General features: G+C 40.3%; 1 protein-coding gene across 1 annotated transcript; it reads right to left on the reverse strand.

The window, feature by feature from the left end:
* Positions 1-4,470: 4,470 nt before the first annotated feature.
* Positions 4,471-16,322, reverse strand: ppfibp2a (PPFIA binding protein 2a). Its single transcript, XM_083995574.1, has 20 exons — positions 16,233-16,322; positions 15,987-16,118; positions 13,245-13,541; positions 12,822-12,914; positions 11,436-11,547; positions 10,556-10,617; positions 9,793-9,871; positions 9,508-9,632; positions 9,328-9,395; positions 9,177-9,237; positions 8,859-8,997; positions 7,846-7,987; positions 7,441-7,569; positions 6,993-7,143; positions 6,669-6,780; positions 6,277-6,365; positions 6,028-6,150; positions 5,653-5,778; positions 5,346-5,534; positions 4,471-5,254 (listed from the first exon to the last, which is right to left on the reverse strand). The coding sequence occupies exons 2-20, from the start codon at positions 16,071-16,073 to the stop codon at positions 5,033-5,035; spliced, it is 2,406 nt and encodes an 801-aa protein (XP_083851700.1). The 5' UTR covers positions 16,074-16,118; positions 16,233-16,322; the 3' UTR covers positions 4,471-5,032.
* Positions 16,323-21,915: the final 5,593 nt, after the last annotated feature.

Genomic DNA, 21,915 nt, shown 5'->3' on the forward strand with positions numbered 1-21,915 from the left:
CCCTGATTTTTTATCCATTATCATACAACAGAAAGCTCCAGAATTATCATCTTTCTCTCTCTCTCTCTCTCCCCCCTGTATGCTTCATGATGCCACCAAGCTTTTTGAGGCAGTGTGGTACATTCGAAATGTTATTTGCAATGGCATTCCACTGTCCAGTTTGACCCTGGGAGTCAGACAGGTATTCTCATTGGACATGAAAGCCTCTGGTGATGCATGTCAGTCTTGATCACCCATGATGATGGCCTGAGGTAGGGAAACTGCTTCTGTTCCTCTGACATGAGAACTCTTTTGAGTTTCAGCACTTTTATGATAGTTTTGGCAGCCAGAACAACCATTCATACATCGAGGCGGACAGCTGTAACTATCTTTTTATCAGTCCATTGCACTTGTGCTTTCCAGATCATTTTCAGTGGCAAGGATAGGATTTGTCATTTTGCTCTCTTTGTCTGTGTGTTTGTTTCAGACCACTTACAAAACAATTTACATCTCTCATCATATCCCAGCAGTGTTACTTCACATTTAAGATTGACGTTCAAGTTCTGGAGTTGTGCTATAGTGATGCTTGCAAAAATATTTTATGAGGAGCTCTTAACGTTGGATAAGAGACTGTCCTCTTGAGAAGAACAACAGCATCAGTAGCGAGCGTTAGTGATCATTAGCAGTAAGTTCTTTGAAATAATACTTGATTGCAGGGAATCATGACAAGAGCAAACATATAAGCCACAGTTTTTATTTTCCTAAAGCATTATTATGATCCTTAAGTATGTGTCTTTGGTTGTGATAATATTGAATATCCTTGCTGAGGTAAACAGATTGCAAACCCAAACAGGTCATCTTTGTGCCAAAATCTTTTACACAAAACTTTATGTTGAGAAATGTATCTTTCAACACTGATTCAAAAAAGAAAAGCAGATGATGTAAATGTATACAATACGTCTTATTTCTAGTTGTTAGTTTATGAAATTATCAAAATGGTAGAATCATGCTCTGTCTTGGTAGCTGGGACCTCTTTAAGTGTGTTCATGATTGTCTTATCTTATAGTGACTGATTTCTCTCTCGTCTCTCAATGAAGTGACCACATTTTTCAGGCAATGAAAAACACAGGCTCTACAAGCTAAGCATGACATGGAGGGAGTTGCCTTGGCTACCAATAAAAAGCTCTCTTGGCGCCAAAGGGGTTCATCATAACCAAGCTCTCCTACTTCAGCTCCCCAAATCACATCCCATCATGCTTGTCTTGGACCACCACTGTCACAGTTTCTTTGCGGTGAGTTCACATCATCTGCAGACAATTCAAGGAGATTTATAGCCACTGTATTTGGGACTAAATATTATAAAACAGTATTCATGCCAAATAAGGCTGTTGCGTGGTATGCACTGAGCATGGAAAGTAAACAGAGAGAAACAGCCTGGTTGATGGTGGCTGGCTGTTCAGGATGAGATGGGCTCTGAGGTTTGATGGGGCAGAAGAAGGCTCATGCAGACGGCTGGCTGCTCCTTTTGACGGCGTGTCAGGGTTGGCTTGCAAGCTGCTCTGCCGCATCTGGGTGATGCAGTCATCATTGTGGCAGGCCTGTCAGAACACACTGGTGTGCTGGAGACAGATACAGTTTTAGTGGCTAGATGGGGAGTATGTAACACATGCACCACCCTAACATCGAATATGTTCCCCAAACTGGCAAGCTGGTGGCAAGTTAATGACAGGAACGACCAGTGACATCATATAAAAACATGATTACGCTCCACGAAAGACGTCTGAGTGAGTCCATAGATCAAACAGACAGGGTGATGACTTAAAGGACTGACACACTTGGTAACAGAATACAAGTGTGCCTCTATAATTTTAATGGAAATGTTCACAACAAAAACTGAAGCTGAATAAACACACACACACACACACACACACACAAAGAAAGAGGATGAGGCAGAGAGGAGAGAAAAGAGAGAAGGCACTGCCAAGAGGGGGGTTACGTTGCATCACCACTGTAGTGTTTTTATTTGTGATGTATTCAAATGAATTGACAGTCACAGTGGGAGAATAATGTGTAATCATTAGCAAAGGGTTTGCAAATTATTTATGTAATGTAAACCAGGATAATTTACCTCCACTTTTTTCTTATACTGCCATTAACAAGTAACTTTGAAACCAATAAATGTCACAATTGCTTTCACTTAATTAAAACAATAGATATCATAATGCAAGGTAAGATGTCAGTCATAGCACAGACTCCTGCACATAGCAATTTACTGCCTAAGTGTTATGAGAGGGGGTGACACAAATAATAGCTATTAAACTGTCAGCGATAGTGCAGGCTGGATCACATTACTGAAATTAGCTAAGATGCACTATTATAAACAATGCCATCCTTTCTTAACACATGCATGAACACACACAAATAAACACACAACACAGTGGAGAATGCAGAATAAAATAGAAAAGGATGTGGCTACATTTTCTAGATGTAAAAATTGTACAGCCATATTGAAGTTGCTTTACTTTCCACAATGCTACAGTGTGCGTATTTGTATGTAACATTAACTGATAACATTTGATATTATTTCTAATCCTGGACTGTCCATCACAATTCTGGCCAAAGCACAAACTCTAAAACTTTCACTTGGAGCCACATCAGACTGTGCCCAGTATTTGATTAATGATGTGACATCCTCTCATGTCCTTTGTGCTGGCATGATACCCATGTTCCAATCTGTCCGGCTTAAAGTGTAATTACAAATGTAGCAATGCAGTCCAACATGCCACACTCTTTCATAGCAAACTAAGGGCCAATGCGCTAACCCTGAGTGACAAACACATACTAGGGAAATTAAGCAAAATACATGCAAGGCAAACAAGCCTTTTTTTCCCTTTTTAAATACTTAGACCACTTCATGAGGAGTCAACTACGAAGGTTCAACACTGGCCATCCTTATTGCACATGAAACATCCAAAGGCAACACTGACACCTGCTGGTTATGAAGACTCATATTTTATATTTGGAGGTGCAGAACTGCTAAAATAAAAAATAAATCACAGAGTAAATAAATAAATATATTATTAAAATAAATTTCCATATTTACATTGATAAAACACCAATATTTGTTGTATTGTCAACCACTTTGTATATACGACTCACAATATGTGCCCCTGCATCCCTCTAATTTCCATTAAACATTGATCAATTGAGTAGCGTTACACACTTATCAGCAGGACTAATTTATTTATGAACCTGTCATTTGTAATCATTGATCAGGATGTCCTCCGTTAGGGAACTAATGATATGCAGAGGTAAAAGATTCCCTAATTATTGTGTTTGGTATAATTGAGGCTGTGCACTCCTGCAGGAGGGTTCAGAGGGGATCTGACTGCTGCTCTGTCTGCCACACTCCCAGACACGCCAGCAAAATCCTAGTACATTCACTAAGGCTGCAACTGATGGAAAACAGCCCAACATAGTGTCATTATTAAGACTGTTTCATTACAGTGTTCAGTCTGTGTAAAATGAAATACTCTTATCATTAGCAGTTCTGTCTCATTTAGCAAATATAGCAACTGCATAACAATTACAATACAGCGACATTAGATGAAGTGGACATTCGTTAAAAGCATGCAAATAGCTAGCAAGTCTAACCCTGTTAAAAACAATTGTATGTTTTATTTACCCTTTAAGCTAAAGTATTTTAAGAGACGCCATATTATCACCACCAATTTACCCTGTGAAATCTTTCAACACATCATGGATACTTTGTATCATCATGGTCCATTTTGTGTGATCATCAGTGGTTTTAATTATTACATCCTTTGTTTATAGTATCATGACTGACTAATTCTACATAGAAAAAGTGCTAAACCTAAATTCTGTTTACGTAAGAGAAGTACAGACAATGTAGGGTTAGATTATTTTTCTCTTCTTGTTACTACACACAAACTGTACTGAAACGAGAAAAATTTGAAGCTGTTAATGATCACCAACAAGAGGATAATTGATTGTTTGATATATTCATTCGGTGAACTTGCCAACCAAATCACAGCAGATTCTCCACCAGTCTTGTCAACATTAAACTAGTTAATCCGGTTCTCAGACTTTACAGGCTGGAACAAAGCCACAATTGCAACAATCAAAGTTCTCACGTTTTTAGTATCACTAGTGGGCATCCTTGGATCAACAACCCACTTAAGACACAAATACTCATCCTCCTAAAATATTTTAAGACCTTAAACCACACAGAATTGTCTCCCTCACAATGACTACTGCAATAATACTAAACTCCTATCGTAAACTTAAAAACATCTGTTTGTCTCATTATACTTTATTTCACTCCCTGTGTAGTATGATATACAGTAATTCACTCAAACAGTTGTATGATCTAACTGCTTTTGATTTTTACCATTTCACTTTCAAAAAAATAGAAGAAAAAGAAGCAAGACAAACCATCTGACAGATGTTTATTATATTACAGCATATTCACAATGATTTTATGAAACAAGACAACGTTTGGACTTAAATCTGTATTTGAAGGTGCAGGACAGTGTCATTAGCCATCAACAATCAAAATTGTTTAATTTTCTTTTTTTCTCAGAAAATGACTGAGAAACATGAATGCTTACAGTAACTGGTATCAGTTGTGATAATGGCGGTGGGTGCACATATATAAGAAAAAGACATCAATTCTACCTAAATCTATAGAAGTTCTTATATAAAATGGTCGGTAAAATGAGTTGTTTAAAAGCACAATATAAGCTTTGGAATCTGACTGTATAAGGAATGCAGAGAGCAGCTTTCAGAAAACGTTCCACACAATGCCATCATTCATCACCATTTTTAGGTGAACATTGTAATAAGTGACATCTGGTGAAAAATACATTAACAACAATAATATAATCTGCTACACACAGTATCTTTGCAGTCTATCCAGTAAAAACCACGTCGATGCATCTTGGTTGCATTTCTGCATTAGAAGTTCCACTGATTCACAATAGTCACTTAGTGATTGAGAGGGAAGCGTGGTGCATCTGTGGTACTTTTTAAATTATTGTTTAGGGCCATTAGCCTCAGCTTTTATCCCAAGCTGCTCCAGCCTCTCAGTTGGTCTGACCATGCTGGGGCTGAGGCCCCTGAGTGCTGCGGAGGGCAACCGGGAAACCCCATTCACTGTCAGCGCTCCGCTGTCTACTGGGCATATGTAGTCCGCAGAGTCATCAGGTTTTCTCTTTCTCAGGTGACTGAATTGGGTGAAGCCCAGCTTCTTTGGCTGAAAACACATAAATGTCCAACACGTGAATAAATCATTTTAATATTGTGCTATAAAAACAAAACCAAGGAAGCTTAGACTCTGTTCTTACCTTCACTTTAGCAGTGGTAGTGAGGGGAACGTGGCCTGTGGCATTGCCATACTCGCGCTTCTCCTGTGTAGCCTGAGGCCCTACAAGGGCAGAAAAGGCTGTGGCAAGGTGGCGCCGGAGAAGAGTTTTCTGTGGAGGAATATTTAACAGCAGGGCCAAAGTTTCTGAACTGAAGCGTGGCTCCAGGATCTACAGAAGAGCAGAAAATGACAGCAAGTTTAGGTCCCCAGGCATGTTGATGTAAGCATGCAATGCCACTGTGTCCTGATAAATTTGTGAAAGAGTTGTGAAAATTCTCAGGACTTACAATCAGCCCACCATGAACCCCGCTGCCCCGAAGATTAGGAGCGTATTCTGCCAAGTCAACGGCTCTAAGCCATTCCATCACACGATGGTTAGACCACTGCACCACCTCTGAGGGAGTTGGATGTTTCTGCAGAGAGTTAAAAAAAAAAAGAATATCATTTGACATTATATGCCTTTCCATCTCATTCATAACCAACTGACTCTTAAACAGCATGTAGGAAATGAAGATTTTCTTTTCTTCTATTCATTAACGTTTGTCTATCACCATCTTGTGGCCACCAGATGTTATTACATCTGTTCACCATTCTAAGAGCAGTGTCTAAGTAGAGCAATACACAACTTCAGCTTCTGACTGCTACCCTCTATCCTGGCTTACCTCCTCCCCTGGTCTGCGTCGAAGACAGTGGGGGTTGAACTTGTTGACGTGAAGGACATGAATGGCACATTTAATACTGAGATGATGAAGCTGGCTGGTGACCTTTAGAGTCAAGAGGTCATTCTGTGTGAAGAGCAGCGGAACATCAGTGAACATAATTCATAACATTTATTTATGTTTGAAGTTGAACTAAATGTATTCCCAGGCATCTATCTGACATGTACATACAGTACAACAGTAAAGTCTTACCACTGTGAGGTATTGTATCATTCGACCATCCACTCGGGCCTCATGGAACTGGTCTTTATACTGAGGCAAACCAATATCATCCAACCAGCCTAAACAGGTGAAAGTCGGGCATTAATTCACTTCACTCACTAATCATTTCAATGCTGATACAAGCTCCAGCAGTCAGCTGTCAAAACACTACCCCTGTAACAGCTCCATTGAAATACAGTTCCTGGTTCTGATTGGCAATCAGAATTTGCATTTTTTTTTTTTTTCATATCTACGTCTCACTCATAACATTTCTTTGTTTGCTTTGTGACATAAGATCTCCAACTGTCTATTCAAATATCTGCTTCAAATGAGAGCAAACTGCATTGGAAGTTCAAAATATTGCATGTAGAGAAGAGTCTTACGGGTGACCCAGATGTAGTCCAGCTCTGACGATTTCTCTGTAACTTTAGTGGTGAATGCCCTCAGAGCGAGCTGCAACTTCTTCCTGTGCAGGGGGTTCTTCATACCCATCTCCTGAGGTCAGAAAGGAGTGTATGTCATGATACAAACTAAACATTAGGGTAAATCATTGGTATTACACAAACACCAGGCAATTTATTTCACCCTGATAAATACTTTTTTAGTATGTCTGACCTAGAGTATTGAAATATTATCATTTCTGGTGTATCATATGCATTATTAATGAGTGGAGTTTAAAGGCACATAAACCTCTTTTATTCTCTGACCTTCTCAAAGTCCTGAGGTGTAGCAGACAGCAGCGTCTGTCCATTTTCTACCCACTGTCTGGAGAGACTGACGTACTGGCCCAGTCCATAGTCCTCTAGCCAGCCACACACCTGCTCCTTGGTCCACTGGCTGAATGGAATATTCAAATCACTGACAGGAAAAAAGAGAGATATTAGACACTGGATTAGTTGATTTGTTTAAAATGATCATATTCTCTGTAAACTACATACAGTACATACTTGCATACAATACTTTTATAACATAATACAGTACAGCATCTTTTCATTGTCGCCATTTAGGAAATTGAGGAGTGGAGAATGAGGTGAGAGAACTAAAGCAGATTATTATAAGGTAGTGAAGTAAAAAAAAAACAAAAAAAACAATACAAAATCCTTAAAATAGACATGTGACGAGTGTTACAGGCTCAAGGAAGGCACACAGTTTTACCGTGCAGGGTCATATGATTCAGGGGTCCTGGTTAGTCTGGGTCCTGCTGTAGCCCGTAGCCCCCCTCTTCTAAACTGACCGCCATCTGGATCTGCTGCCTGAAGTCCTCCAGACTGGGTTCTTCGCAGCCTGAATAGATAAGGAGAAACTTTGATTCTCATAGTACAATAATCATGAAAAACATTTCTTTTTAAAGAATAAATAATAATAAAGATGATAATTGTAGATATTTACAATTTAACATATGTTAAACAATATGCATAATTTGTTATTTAAATACATCTCTATTATAAAAAAAAAACACCATTCAAAGTCAGACTACTGGCTGGTGTTTTCTTCTTGCCTTGGTGCTGATAATCTGTGCTGACATACTGTTGAGGTATTAATCTATTTTACAACACTCACTTTCCCCAGAGTCTCTTGAAGCTCCTGTTATTCTTCATGTATTCTGGTGAGCCCACAGCTCGTTGGCCAGCCTGTGTATTTGCCCCAGAATGAACAGGGGAATTATCGCTTGACGTGCTGTCATCAGATTTCTCCAGCTTTTCTGTTAGAGGTTACAGAAAACATAGTCAGTGTAATACTAAGTACAAATGTGATTCAAATCATTTAGGGCTACGCACATAGTATTGCAACATTTTAGACACAGTTGAGTAGTTAAAAATGGAAGTGTACTCATAATAACTTGAGCAGATACACACCCCAAGATAATGTTGCCAAATAATAATTTCAGTAATGATGCCTTTGAAAGGATCTGGTCTGTCTTTATTTTTGTAGTTTTTAGAAGTTGTGAATTGTTGGAGGCACAATCTTGATGACTGAGTAAAAAGCAGCCAAAAACTCAACAGCACATTAGGAGCTAAGTGGTACATGTGTGGTGGTCTGCTTTTTCACAATGCTCTATTCAGGAGAGAGAATGCAGGTTACAGACCATTGAGCTCAGCAAATAAGTCATCAGTTAATGTCCCGTGAAAAAGAATGGGTTTAGGATCAAATTTACAAGGTGCGATCTTTATGATATAGGCTGCACTCAGTAAGTACTGTGCAGGAGAACTTGGCAGAGAGAAATCAGGGTGGGGCTCGAGTTAAAACTGGTCAGTGTGGCTGAGGAAGGGTGGAGCTGGGATGAATGTGGTCAATCAGAGCGAGCGAGAGGGTGTGTTTGGTGAGAAATACTATCCCATGATCCATCAGCTCTGTCAGAAGACTCTGCAATTAGTTGTGATCAAAGGTGTAATGGTCGTCTGGTCAAAGCAGAGTGGTTTGCTTTAGATACAAATCCTGCCTTTGCCCATGGGAATTACTACCCCCCTGACCACTCCTCAGAAAAAGGAGGTCTGATCCTAGATGTAGGATTATTACTGAGCACTATCAATCATGTCATAAATTACAGCCTGAGTTAATGTGTCTGGATTTACTTTGGCTGGAGTCTCCATCTTCGCTCCCATCTGGAGACCTTTGGCTCTGAATTTCACTGCTGCAGTCACCGATCCCGTTTTCCTCCGACAGAGAGGAATTCATGGGCAACGTCTGACTCCTGGTGTCAAGCGAAGCACTCTGGATAACCCACAGAGACATTAATGTGAAAGACAAGGGAATTAGAAAATTGTGTAGAAGTGACACAAATTTTCAATTCAGTCGTAAATCCATCATATGAGACACGACAGCATATATATAGTAACTTACACGTACTGTTGCCATTGCCATTTTAGATTTATTTGATGATTAAAAAGTACCTTTTGTGAAGATCCATTTGTTAGGTCATTCATGCTACTTGATAGAATCTGTGGTTCTGTTCTGAGAAAAAAAAGCACAATCATCTCAGTCAAATCCAACTAACAGACTTTGTCATGATGTCATTGATCGCCAGCTTCTTTGCTACTGTACCTGGAATCACTGTCCTTCTGGACTGATGAAAGTGACGTGTTTTGGGAGGAAGAACTGTTTGTAGAAACCTGTGATGGGTAAAAATTAAAGTTAGAGGAACTAAAATACTATTTAAAATCATGTTCATGGAAACAGCAAACTTGAATTTGAGATAGTCAACATAACATTTTTTGAACCCACTTCTGATTTAACATCCTCAGATTTCGCACTGGCAGAGTCGCTATTCTTCATCAGCCCCTGCTCTTCCTCCTCACTGCTGCTTGAGGAAGTCCTTCCATTTGGTAATGAATGAACAGCAGGTGGTGCTACAGCAACAAAGAGAGGAAATATTTTTGTTCCCTGAACTCAAGCTGTGGCACACACTTCTATTCGGGAAGGAAGTGTGATGGCTTTCATTAAGCTCAAATGTTATTGCTAAGAAAATACAAACGTTTCAAGTGCCCAAGGAGTGAAAAAGCCGATTACCTTGCCTTGTGGTGTGAGTGACCTCTCTGAATTGCCTGCACTGATTCAGAAGTAGAGTGAGCTCTTCAATACGCCGGTCCTACAGAAAAAAGAATGGGGGAGGTTTAAGGACCACAAAACCCAATTAAGATGTTTATCTAAGGTTAGGAAACACGTATAGACTATCTGCCTAGCCACGCTACTAGCTAATATGCCACACAAGTATCCATCTCTCACCATATGGCCTTTACATCAGTGTAGTGGATAGGGAGGGGATTGACATGGGCCTGGCTGGAAATCTTAGTTGTGGTGACCAGCTGCGCAGAGTGTGTGTTTTTTTAAGTGGTGCCCGTGCCTGGTTTCGCCATGGTTCTCTTAATGCAGCTCACTCCAAAATTAGGCTTGGCAGATCAAGGCCTACTTAAGTGTGGCTTTGCCTGAAATGGCTCGCCTTGGGGTGTGTGTATGTGTGTGTCTTCACTAGTGTGCCACATGTAGGGCTGTGTCTGTAAGTCTTTAAAGTCCATGATTCTCTGGGTGGAAGAATACAAAAGCCCCTCTGTACTATAAATGGTTGGAGGGTGGCGCCTCTAAGAAATGACAACATCTAAAAACAGTTACCTTCTGACCTTGCAAACAGCAGTGATGATAGCACTTGTGTATACATGCCAGTAAGACACTTAACATTGTAGTAAACAATACATATGCTGCCTTGTACTTAATCACACACAGCTGTGCTCCCCAGAAAGTGAAAGAAAAGGTTTCCAGATTCCCGGTCGCTTACCTTTTCGTCGTTGGCAGCAACCAGTGATTTCATTCCAGTCTTAAGCCTCTGCAGTTCCTGATCTATAAAGAGAAACCCCATACTGATTATTAATAGGCAGCTGCTTGTCATAGAAGTTATCATTTTGTATGGACATATTTAACTGCACGTTGGAAAACGAATGGAAAAGCAAAAATAAATGACATGTTGTAATATTTATTCCTTACTAGAGTTACATCTAAACCATGTATTTTTAGAAAGTCTTTTTTATCCACCAGTCACAGCTTTGGCCATGTCAGCTTTAACATATTTGGGCGAACGGTCCATAAATACACCTTTGTAAAAAGTGCTGAGCAAGGCCAGTGAATGACAGTGATTTACTTAAGTACCCCAGATAAATGTTTATCTGTGACAGACAAAATTAAGAACAAACAAGAGATCGTGCTCTTGGGGATGTCCATAAAGACAACAAAGAACCCAGAGGGAAGAGAGATAGTGCATCAAGTAAGTAAACCAGGTGGTGTTGGTCAAATCCACCCCTAAGAGCAGAAGGAAACGGAAAATAGGATAAAGAGACGTCTGGAGAAAGGAAATAAAATGAAAAACCACAAGTAGACATGGCCCATGGGTTCAAAATAATTTTCATGAAATACTGTTCAGGCTTACATTTGGCATTTGGCCTCTTCCTGTACATCTCCTCTGAGAGAGAGACGCACAGAGACCCATGATGAGACAGTTTATTCAGGGCCAAGACAGAGTTTTCCTACAGTTGTTACTGTACAAGTTAATGAATGCAAATAGGAGTCATTAACTGTGTCACCTATGAGCGTGGCTAACTCAGACAGTGAGAGGCTGTAGGTGGCAGATTGGTGGAGGCTGTGAAGCGAGGTGCTGTGCTTACCTCTCTCTGAGTTCTCGGTGGATAGAGAGGGTCTGGCCAGCAGCTGAGTGTGCAAGCTCTCGATCTCAGCGTTCTTACTGAGCAAAAGCTGCTGAAGGCTGCTGATCTCTGCCTGTTGGTGCCACACATGAGGAATCTTAGCAGACAGGACATGCAGTTCTACACAAAGGTGCTGCATGTGCCAATTGTGTTTAACATGCACAGCTATACCTAAAAGCACTTTTCACATTCACAAAAAAACAAAAAAAAAAGCAAACAGAAATAAACAGGGCGTGTAAATGCAACTTCATTTAAAGTTCCAGCACATGTCCGTGACTTTATAGTTTGTTTTGAAGTAAGTCACGGAAAAAACAGATGGTTATAAAGTTCAGGCTGATCTATTCACCAGTCTGTGGATGAAAACTTCTTGCCTTATAAACCACATAATACCCCTGTGTTGCTCTACTTCAAATCATTATTCCCTGCTGGTTTGTTTAAAAAGGTAGAATAAGATACATGAGCTCACACATAAAATCTTTTTTATAAAGCAGATTTTCTACTGTTAAGACTTTCTTTGATTTTAAAGAATATCAGTCAAACCATCATCTACCAAACTGAGAATAACAAGGAAGATATTTCAGTGTAATGTACCATATTATTTTAAATCTTGGGTAAAAAAAAAAGAAGAAAGAAAGTAAAATCTATTTAATAGAGCAATGCCAATGGGGTATTTTATGAATTCAAAGCTAAAACTAAAAACTTAAGCCAGTAATGACTTCTGTGGTATTCTACTGGTTGTATGTATGGTATGAATTCTACGGTATTCACATATACTGCCCAACAAAGCAGGTGGACCTCATCTACTGTAAGACCTACCAAAATAACAGAGGTTGCGTCTGTAAGTTGAACAGGCACACACAGGGGCTAGTTTGTTAAAAGTGAATAAGCAGATGCGTCTTTTGAAATGGTAGAAGAATAACAGCACAAGAAAATATTATATTATATTATCTAATATAATCTAATACACAGATACAACTAGTGTACTGGGAGGAAAGGAGTAAGAAAGACTGAAAGGGATGAGGGAATAATAATAATATCCTAAAAGAGGACAGAGCTAAGAAGGATCATGCCAAAAAATACAAGAGGGACATTAAAAAAAAGGACTAAGCCATTATTAACTCTATTTCAGTGCTTTGAAATAGAAGCTAAATAGCTCTCAGACTTATAAAGACAACATAGGTGTCCATGAATGAGAGTGTGTGCAAAGAATATGACTCACTTAACTGGCTGGAACATTGCATTGGACAGCATTTCGGAAAGTTAAGTGGACAGTTAGTAGTGGAATTTGGGCACTGGTGTGGTGCATTTCAAAGTCTAGACACCGCGGAAATCAGAACTTTCTTTTACCTTTGTTGCTTTTAGTTTCTTCTCATACTGTAGCTTCTGATCCTCAAGGTGCTCCACTTTGTCCTTAAGAATCCTGAGCTCCTTAAGTAAGCCCTGAAACCAAACATGAGGAAAATATGCCTCTTAATCTCAGCTGCAAGCCTTAATGGAAAACTGCATCACTTCACATCAAAAACAGGAATGAATAGTCAGGTGATGTTAGTAAGTCTGCACAATAGAGCACACACACTATTATATATTAGCTGTGTCTCACACTGATGCACAACAGATTGACCGGGTTGTACAGGGACATGAAGCATTGCTGAGGATATTTTAAAAAATCCTTGTTTCCTTTGTATCTGAGCCAAAGGGTTGCACACACCAATGTTAAGACGACCCATGCTGTACACAATGTTACATGTCACGCAGGCAAGCTGTGCCTACACTTTCTCCTGTACAGTGGCACTCCTGCTCTGCATCTGGTCCACAGTCATCCGAGCTGGGTGTGTCGCCATCGGACACATCTGGAACATCTTCTAAGTTGTGCATCACCTCTGAGGTTCTGTCACAGGACGGACCGTGGTACGCGCCCTCGCCCATGGTGGGCTCGGTGTGGCACGCCACCAAAGAACTGCTGTCTGCCGGGATCTCCAAGGCTTTTTTCTCCTGAATCTTGCTATTGATCTCCTTCTGAAACCTACACATCTGTTCTTGCAGCTCGCTAATGAAATTCACTACAGTCTGACAGATGCAGTGAGGGAGAGAGAATTGAGAAAAATGCTTAGAAAGAGAAGTGGAAACACTGTAGAGTAGGTGTATACATCTGTATTTGTGTGTAAATGCATGATTGCAGAAAGTGCATTTCAATACACTTTTTCCTGCTACATTATTTCTAGGTAATCTCATATTCTAGCCTGAATATAATCTGAACATGTAAATATGATATTGAACCTGCATTAGAAATATAGACCCTTGGCTTGGCCCCTCTATAGCCACACAGGACCAAGGTAGGGATGAACAGAAAGTTAAACTGGATGTGTGAAAATATTATGGATTCCAAAACATGGACCATCTGTCATCTGTCATCTCTACTGCAACTATTCAGCTCTGTTCACTGAAGTCCCAGTAAAATCAACCAACATTTTGCTACTTTTTAATGTAATACAGTGTTGATGTCCATCTACATATTTATTATGTTTCATTACTGTGCTTTGCAAACAATATATAACATTTAGACACCAAATTAAGCTCATGTCGTCGAGGTAATGTTAGCTATGTAGCTAAATAGCTAATTAGTGTCACCTTTTAGCTCTAAAGTTTTCTTTCTAACATCAACTGTAATATTAATTTGGCGAAAGCCCATAAGAAACAGATCAACCTAATTAGAATCTAATATGACAAAATCTTGTTGCATATATTTAACATTGACGTGCATCACCACAGGCATACAGTAATCCCACTGCAAGTCTGTTCTGCTGCTCTAAGCAGCAACGCAAATATTCACATAGGACTTTGTGGGGGGAAAAAACAGTGAAAAAAGAAAAACAAAGAGATTTTTGTTGTTCTAGTGCCAGTTGAAGAGTTTAAAGGATATTTTGGTAATTATCATGATAATATTGTGAGTCCTAGTTATTTTGGCAAGGAAAATAGTGACATGAAATTCTTACGTCGTCCCATGCCTAGTCCAAAAACACACATTGTTTTGATTTTGTATATGAACCTTAACTACCATAACATGCACCCCCATGCAAGGGGTAGTTTGTGTTGAGAAACAGCGAGAGAGGTGAATAGGTTTGCCATCTTTTAGAGGTGATCATGTTCCTTCAGAAAAAGTGTAAACAGCAGCCAAGTTATGTTCGGACTGTGGACAGAGGAAGTCTCACTCGGGGTCTGGTACAGCGGATATGACAGATGATATGAAGTGCCTCCATGGCTAAATTTAACTATGAGCTTACAGGCTCCACAGCAAGAAGGCTTGCACATGTTTGGAGAGTGTGTATGTGAGTGCAAACAGGCATTTGTGTGGACACGTTTGTGTAGTAAAGGAAGCACGTGGAAAGCCAGCAAAGTGTTGAAAGAGAATTTTTCCTATTATCCTTAAGTCCAAGCAGCTTTTGAGAGGAAAGTTGAGTTTGTATACATAAAGAAGATATAATTGAGAAGTGTTGAAACTCATAGCTACTTTCTCCTGGCTGAGAAATACATATTAAATTCCTTAAAAATTCAAGTACATTCAGTTGACTTTTCTGTTTTTGTTGTTGTAAAAACGTCAGATGTTTTCAGGGATATGGCTTCAGGTAGGGAGGGGGTCATTTTTTTCAGAATAGCCTACTCAACCTTAACCCACCAGCAAGAACTAAATTCTCTGGGCTGAAGCCTACACACACTCATATTTGGCCCACCATCCATCATGCCAGCTCCGCTATGCCTGAACTCTCATAACCTGTGAACACAAAGGCTCTTTGACCAGCAGTGTTTTGACAGAAACTACATACATTACTGTATCCTCTTTAGTAATAGCTGCAGCTTTCCCTGCCTTCCCTTTTTCTAGTTCATATGGTCACTAAATGCCCAGGATGTCTGCTGGTAATCTAACACATTGGTCTTAAGCAAATACATGATTCAGTTTAAACTGACAAAAAAATGAAACCCCTTGGAGACTTTTTTTTCCTATAGACTTTGGCCAGGAACAACAGAGCCAGGATTTTGGTGAATGTTCCCCTACATTCATCCAGAAAGTGTTTATGGTCTTCCATAAAATCAGCAGCTGACTTCAAGGTTAGATCCTTCAGAACACAAGGCAGATTTTTGTGTGTACCCTCGTCATTCCTGGCAGAGTTAGGTTCAAATTTCCAGACTGAAGGAAAACAGACGTGTTCCTTCCTGATGATTTTGCCCAAACTAATTCCTCCTTGCAGGCAGTTCTCAATGAAACAGACTATATGGCAATTTGGCCGTGAGCCTGCCATGTTCATATACAAATAAATCTGCTAAAACAAGAATATGAAGTTTGATGACAAAATTATATAAATAGGGAAATCAGTGATAGCTCAATGCAAGTGAATCAAGTCTGAGTGATACATAGTCAAATTAGTTCTGACAAACTAAACAACCATACCACATAGTGTAAATAAAAACTTAATGAGCACAAGAACTTGTCACATTCAGGTCTGTTAAATGCCCTACCTCTGCTTTGTGCTGCCTCTCCACACCATGGACCTGTTTTCCCTCCATGTCTGCCAGCTTTAGTTTCAGGTAGGACACCTCCCCCATAAGACTCAGCTTCTGGTTCTCGAGTGACGTCCTATGCACGAGTTCCTGTCATCAACAACATACGGCAACAGCATGAAGCAACACAAGTAGACACACAGGTAAACATAAACATACATAAAGACTTTATCCCTTTAGTGACACACAACAGACAGTACTTACTGAACAAAGGCAACATTAAGAGTGAGGCACAGCAAGCCACCAGTTCTGTAATGACAGTCCCCTCAGACAAACCCAGTGGTTTAAAACGCTGTTTGAGTGGCTAAATATACACAACCCATGACCACTATTTATAATGCCTATTTCACAGCTCACTCAAAGCACACAGCAGAGAGGAGGAGAGAGAGTGTGTGAGAGAGAGGGCTACAGAAGCCATGCTAAAACATTCAGAGAAAGAACAAAAAATGACTGTGACAGGTGCATTTCCCTGTCACTGTGTGAACCGTTCAATCAAACCTGCTACAGAGGGAAACTATGGGTTTCCTATATACTGTTCCGTGACTACCTCTCTTCTTTAGGTGTCAGCCTTGAGAGTTAAGTCAGGCTATGCAGGCAGATGCATTACTAATTTGGCTGATGTCAAGCAGGTGGTAAATCACTTAAAAGTCCACAAGTGAGAGTCTGGGGCAGGGAAATGATACATACTGTATGGATATATCCATTTAAAACGCTAGCTTTGGAAAATATCTGGGCTTGTGAGCACTCTGGAAAATATTAGAGCTTTGTCACCAGGAAGAGATTTACGGCTCAGATCCAAAGCCTCATTATGACCTCGGCTTCTAGAAACCAGTCCTGCCTGCCCTTTGATACATTGCACACGTCCAACTTTGCACGTCCAATGTATACACCAAGAATTAATTCACAACTCAAAGGATAGCTGAAAGACTTAGAACTCATGAACTTTGTCAGAAAAAGCTAAAGCAGTCCACTCTGAAGGGAAACTTCAGGCACAGCATTATAAGAATGAGTTGTATTTATTCTGTGTAATACCTGGTTCATCTTACTTCAGTATCGGCTTGTAGTAAATGAAGCATAAGTGTATTTCCCTCATGGATGGATGCGCATGTCTGGAAGTCTCAGCAGATGAAAGTTTCATACATCCATTTCATTTGTTTTCCGTAGTTCAGTTCAACAAAGGCTCCGTAGTTGATTTGTAGTCAAAAGAAAACAGCTGAAAGTTGTAGACATACACTTCTAACTTCTCTTAAAGGAGCACCACCCCTATTCTTTCTATTCCCTCCCATCTCTCCACCTTTTTCAGTTGTTCCTCCCTTCCTCGTTAGTCCCTCTCTCCTTCCCTTGGTTATCTTCTCTCTCCTTTTCTGTGTTTGTTTGAGTGTGAGAGCATGCAGGAACTAAGACCCAGTGGTTACAGGTTGGGGGTGTGGCTTATGGTGCTTTAATCACCTGCCCAAACAGACCAGTCTGGCCCTGCATAAACCAGGCACAAACTTTGAGACAGTATCCTGGAATGAGTCTGAACATCCTAAATATTTTGGTTACCAAGGTTATGTGCAGCCAGATTCACTGGAATCTTTGCAAGGAATTTCTTCCCAGGCAGCCGAACCCATCCTGGGTTACATACGAGAGCTTATGAGATGATTGGATCCGCAGAAGAATCACATTTAAAAGATAGATGGACAGTCTGGGGCCCTGTCACATCTCATTAACTGGAAGAGAAATATTGATACAAAAGCCTGGTGAAAGTCAGAGTTTCCTGAATATGGTCCAGTAATACATTAAGCGTTTGGTAGCTGTGGAAAAAAGCCAATGCAAGACTGAAACCAGCGAGGTCAGTAAAGCTGTGTACCTGCTGTAGCATCTCCTCCGTGGAGTTGAGTTTGTGCTGATGCTCCACCAAGGAACTCTGTAGATCGCTGATCTTCGCCCCCTGCGCTTCCACCTGGTCTGTCAGCACACTCACCTGTGTTGAATTTGTGCGTGGGAACAGAACAATAAAAGAGATAAGTTTACACTAAACTGAACAATAAAACTGTTTAATCATTCAGTTCCACATTTCCTCACATAATTACAGCCTCGGTCGAGCAAAACTCTTAAGGCCAGAGTATCTCACAGTGGCCTTTTCTTAATATCAGCTATTTTCCATTTGATCGCTGCTACTCATTTATGTTGACATTTTTATGTCTGTGCCTGGTCAAGTAGTGCAAATATTTCCTTTGAGAAGAGTTGAATGTTTCTTTCTACTTTGTTAGGTGCTTGCAACACTTCAGTGGCTCCAGCAGTGTCAGCAGAATACAGGTTCAATGTAAATCTGAAGAAAAACTATTAAGTCTACATAATGACTAATCACATGTGGGTTCAAGCAGCCAACTGGAGCAGATTTTCTGAAGGAATGTTTTATCTGAGGCCTGAGGAAACAAACAGGGCACCTGCTCTCACCCACTCCTACATGCTACAGCGCTGGGTGGTGCTAGCCTCAACCTGTCTGAGATAAGCACTTGTTCAGCAGTGCAGAGAGTTGCACACACCTACACTCCTGTGCAAATACACAAACACATCACACAAAACAAGACATTCTTGTGTTGTAACAGCACCAAACCCACTTGATAACTCTTGCTTCACTCATGCCATGAAGCACACAATTACGCAACATTTATAACACAGTACTCTAGTCTACCTTTGCCCTTTCACCTCATCTCTTTCCTCTAACACTGTAATTTAATACAAGCACTGTTTGGAATCAGTTCCCACCAGCAGTAAGGTGTCACATGTCCTCCTTTATCTGAGTAGACTCATATCTAGTGGAACTGATTCACCTTTTTTAGATGGATGCCGAGGCGTCCTTTGCCTTAAATGTTTTACCATTTCAATAACCATCCAAAAGGTCATAAAAATCTTATACACAGACACACAGAGATAACACTGATTCACCCCAACAAAAGAACAGTTTTCTATAGCTATGACTAATCTCACCTGAAGAATTAATGACTCTTTGTCTTCCTCCAGACGTGATAACCGCTCCTGGTAGGACTCACCGTTGCCGTTTGAATGGAGGTTTACCTTCAGAATAAAGGTCATCCATTAAGTTCAGTAGGTGCACTCTTAATGCAAAACAGTTGCCCAGTGGGTCGAATTTAGTTACCTTCGGTACGATTACAGCCTCTGACTCATACAGTACACGTGCATGCACACACACACACACACACAAAAACAACTTACCCTTTAGGCTCAAACTTCATTTTCTGTCAGTCTGTAAGAGCTTTACAGGTCCTAATCCAGCATTAAAAGTTGTGCACAACATTTTATACCGACTGATTACTGGGAAAAAATGAAGCCTGAACTGAGGGCTGCCTGTGCAGTCGGGGATATTTCAGAGCCATCAGTGTGCAAGGGAAGTAAAGTGCAACCAAATGAGCTCAAATTTCTTAGAAATCCAGGCTTTCAACCACAATCATGGAAACATTGTGTAGCCCAGCGTCCGTCATCCTGCGCCAGCCAGCTCATGTGGTTAGAAATAATTTTCAAATACCATTAAGCCTCTTTGCATCAGACTTTTAAAACACATAAGCCATGTGTTTTAAAATCAAGATATTTGATTGCATAATTAAGGTGTTATTACAAACATTTCTTTAAACTGTAATGATCAGAAGAAATAGTCTCCAACACAAATCCCTCCTCCAATTCGCTTGAAAGCTTTATTAGTTCAAGTCTTGGCTTAGTTGATGTTTACTTAGTTCTTAGTGTGCGCTCAACTATTTCAGGAAAGCCACTTGTGTATTTGGATTTAAAGATGCTTTATACACAAATACCTACTGCATTACTGTACTTTTCTACTATTTAACAAAGAGAATGTTTATTGCCAAACAATGTCATGAAGATATGTTTGACATCTGGTATGGAGAAGATTTCTAAATCTACAGTTTTCCACATGTAGATTCTAAATTGATACCTAGTACAGTATACACATTTTCATTCATTGTTATAACAATAGTTGACACGTATGTGCATGCAAAACCTTCCTCTGTGCATCAGAGTCAGTTAGAGTGAAACCCTAATGGAGGCAGTCAGGCCTAATGATTTCTTAATGGCAGCAAGATGGTATGTGCTGTCCAAAGATTCCCTATAGGTTCAAGTGGCAGGAAATGATCTCAGCTGACATGTGTGTCCATTTATCTTTCTCCTTTAACACTTTAACCTTATGACCAGTTTGGCAGACTTGTTGTGCATTCAACACTTCACCCACGTGTCGCCCCCAGTCCACCGTGTAATCTGATGCACTGGCCAGACCAGAAATGATTAAATTGATAAAATTGAGCTATGTTATTTTATATTTAATACAGAGACATTCACCAACTTGTTGCTTTGTTCAGTCAAGTTGGAGAGTACTGCCTTTTCAACAGAATCTTAATTTGACATCTACCCTGAAATACAAAGTTTAGCATCTCTATAACAGCTCAAATACTCATGTTAATTAATTACAGTAGCTCTTTATTATCTTACATAAACTTGTAACTTGTAGTGCATGTGTTGCACACTCTGCAGCGCACCTCCTCAACTCACAAACAAAACAAGTCTGCTTCCCAAATCATCGGCATGGCCGCTGTAATTATGCAGTAAAAGCAACAACATCGCAGGAGCGAAGTAAACAAACAAGATCTTTTCACACAATTATGGTGCAGGATGAAAGTATACGAAAAACAGACATGCAAGTGGAAAGTGTCTTACCTTTCTGAGCCAGGCAAAATGTTTGTAGAAATCAATATCATACTCCATTTTGCAGGCCCATTGTGCTGCAGGTCTGGCTCGTATACCAAAACAATTTAGCCCGTGCAACAAAGTACCAAAGAGGATGAACAGCAACCAGATTCCACAACAAGACAAAACAGTAGCTCTAAACTGTGCTGCACTCTCTTTCTCCACGAATCCAACTCGCTCCGTTTTACAGACCCACAATATTACAGCTGTAGAGCATACAGAGAGGACTCAGTCCGTGTGGTTTGGAGTCTGGGCCGCCTGAGACTTTTAGAGCTGAGCTGAATAACTTAAACTATGCCAGTTGGCTGTACTCCCTTTCTTTCTTCTCTTCACTTTTTTTCTACCTCCCCCCGTTTTCTCTCTTTCTCCTGCTTCCTCTTTCAAGCATACTCAAAATGCTTTAGCATTTACTACATCTCTGCAATGTTGCTGCACCTCGTGATCTTTCACCTTTTTCTGTCCTCCCTTTCTGTCTCCTGTACCTTTCTCTGTCTGTCTAGTCTGTTCCCTGGCTGTGTCTGAAGTACTTCTCAGTCAAGCTGATTTTGTGGGGCTTCGTAAAGGGGCACAGGGGAGAGGAAACTTTCTGCAGCACATGCTTGTCAGATGTGGTGCCGAGCAAGAAGTTAGTCAAGACGCTGCAGCGTGAGAGGAGGAGACAGTGGAGCAGACTGAGGGGGAACCTGAGTGTAAAGTTGACAATCTCATATTTAAGTAGTGGAAGACTAGAAGAAGGTAAATATTGTTGGTGAGAAACCTGGACATGTGGTATAAGTTATTGTTGCAGAAAACAGAGGGCAGGATTAATGGGGTTTAAGACTGAAGGAAATCACAGAGAGTAGGACAGAAAAAAGTGGTTGTACTGCTTCTGCTTTAACAGGAGCTCTGGATCTCATTACCGGTGCAAAGATCCAGCTTCCAGCTCTCTGCTTTGTACCAGACAGGAAAAAGCCCTCCAGATGTTGATGGCCGGGATCAAAGAGCACCATATCACGCAAGTTAAAAAAATGGACTCTAGTTGTAGACTGTAGAGGAGTAAAGTAAGAGTAGTAAGAGTAAACTAAGACGATCCTTTATCATGGGTTGGATTTTGGATCTTTCCAGCATTATATAATGCTGTTATGGTCAA

Source organism: Trachurus trachurus, assembly GCF_905171665.1.
Source record: "Trachurus trachurus genome assembly, chromosome: 3".
In the NCBI taxonomy this organism is placed as follows: domain Eukaryota; kingdom Metazoa; phylum Chordata; class Actinopteri; order Carangiformes; family Carangidae; genus Trachurus; species Trachurus trachurus.

Coding starts and splice junctions, on each gene's coding strand:
- ppfibp2a (XM_083995574.1), bottom strand. CDS start 16,073: ATGGGGGAGGTGTCCTACCTGAAACTAAAGCTGGCAGACATGGAGGGA. Junction 7,988..8,858: donor AGATGGAGACTCCAGCCAAA/GTAAATCCAGAC, acceptor AACCTCTAACAG/AAAAGCTGGAGAAATCTGAT. Junction 6,366..6,668: donor GGACTACATCTGGGTCACCC/GTAAGACTCTTC, acceptor TCACCTGTTTAG/GCTGGTTGGATGATATTGGT.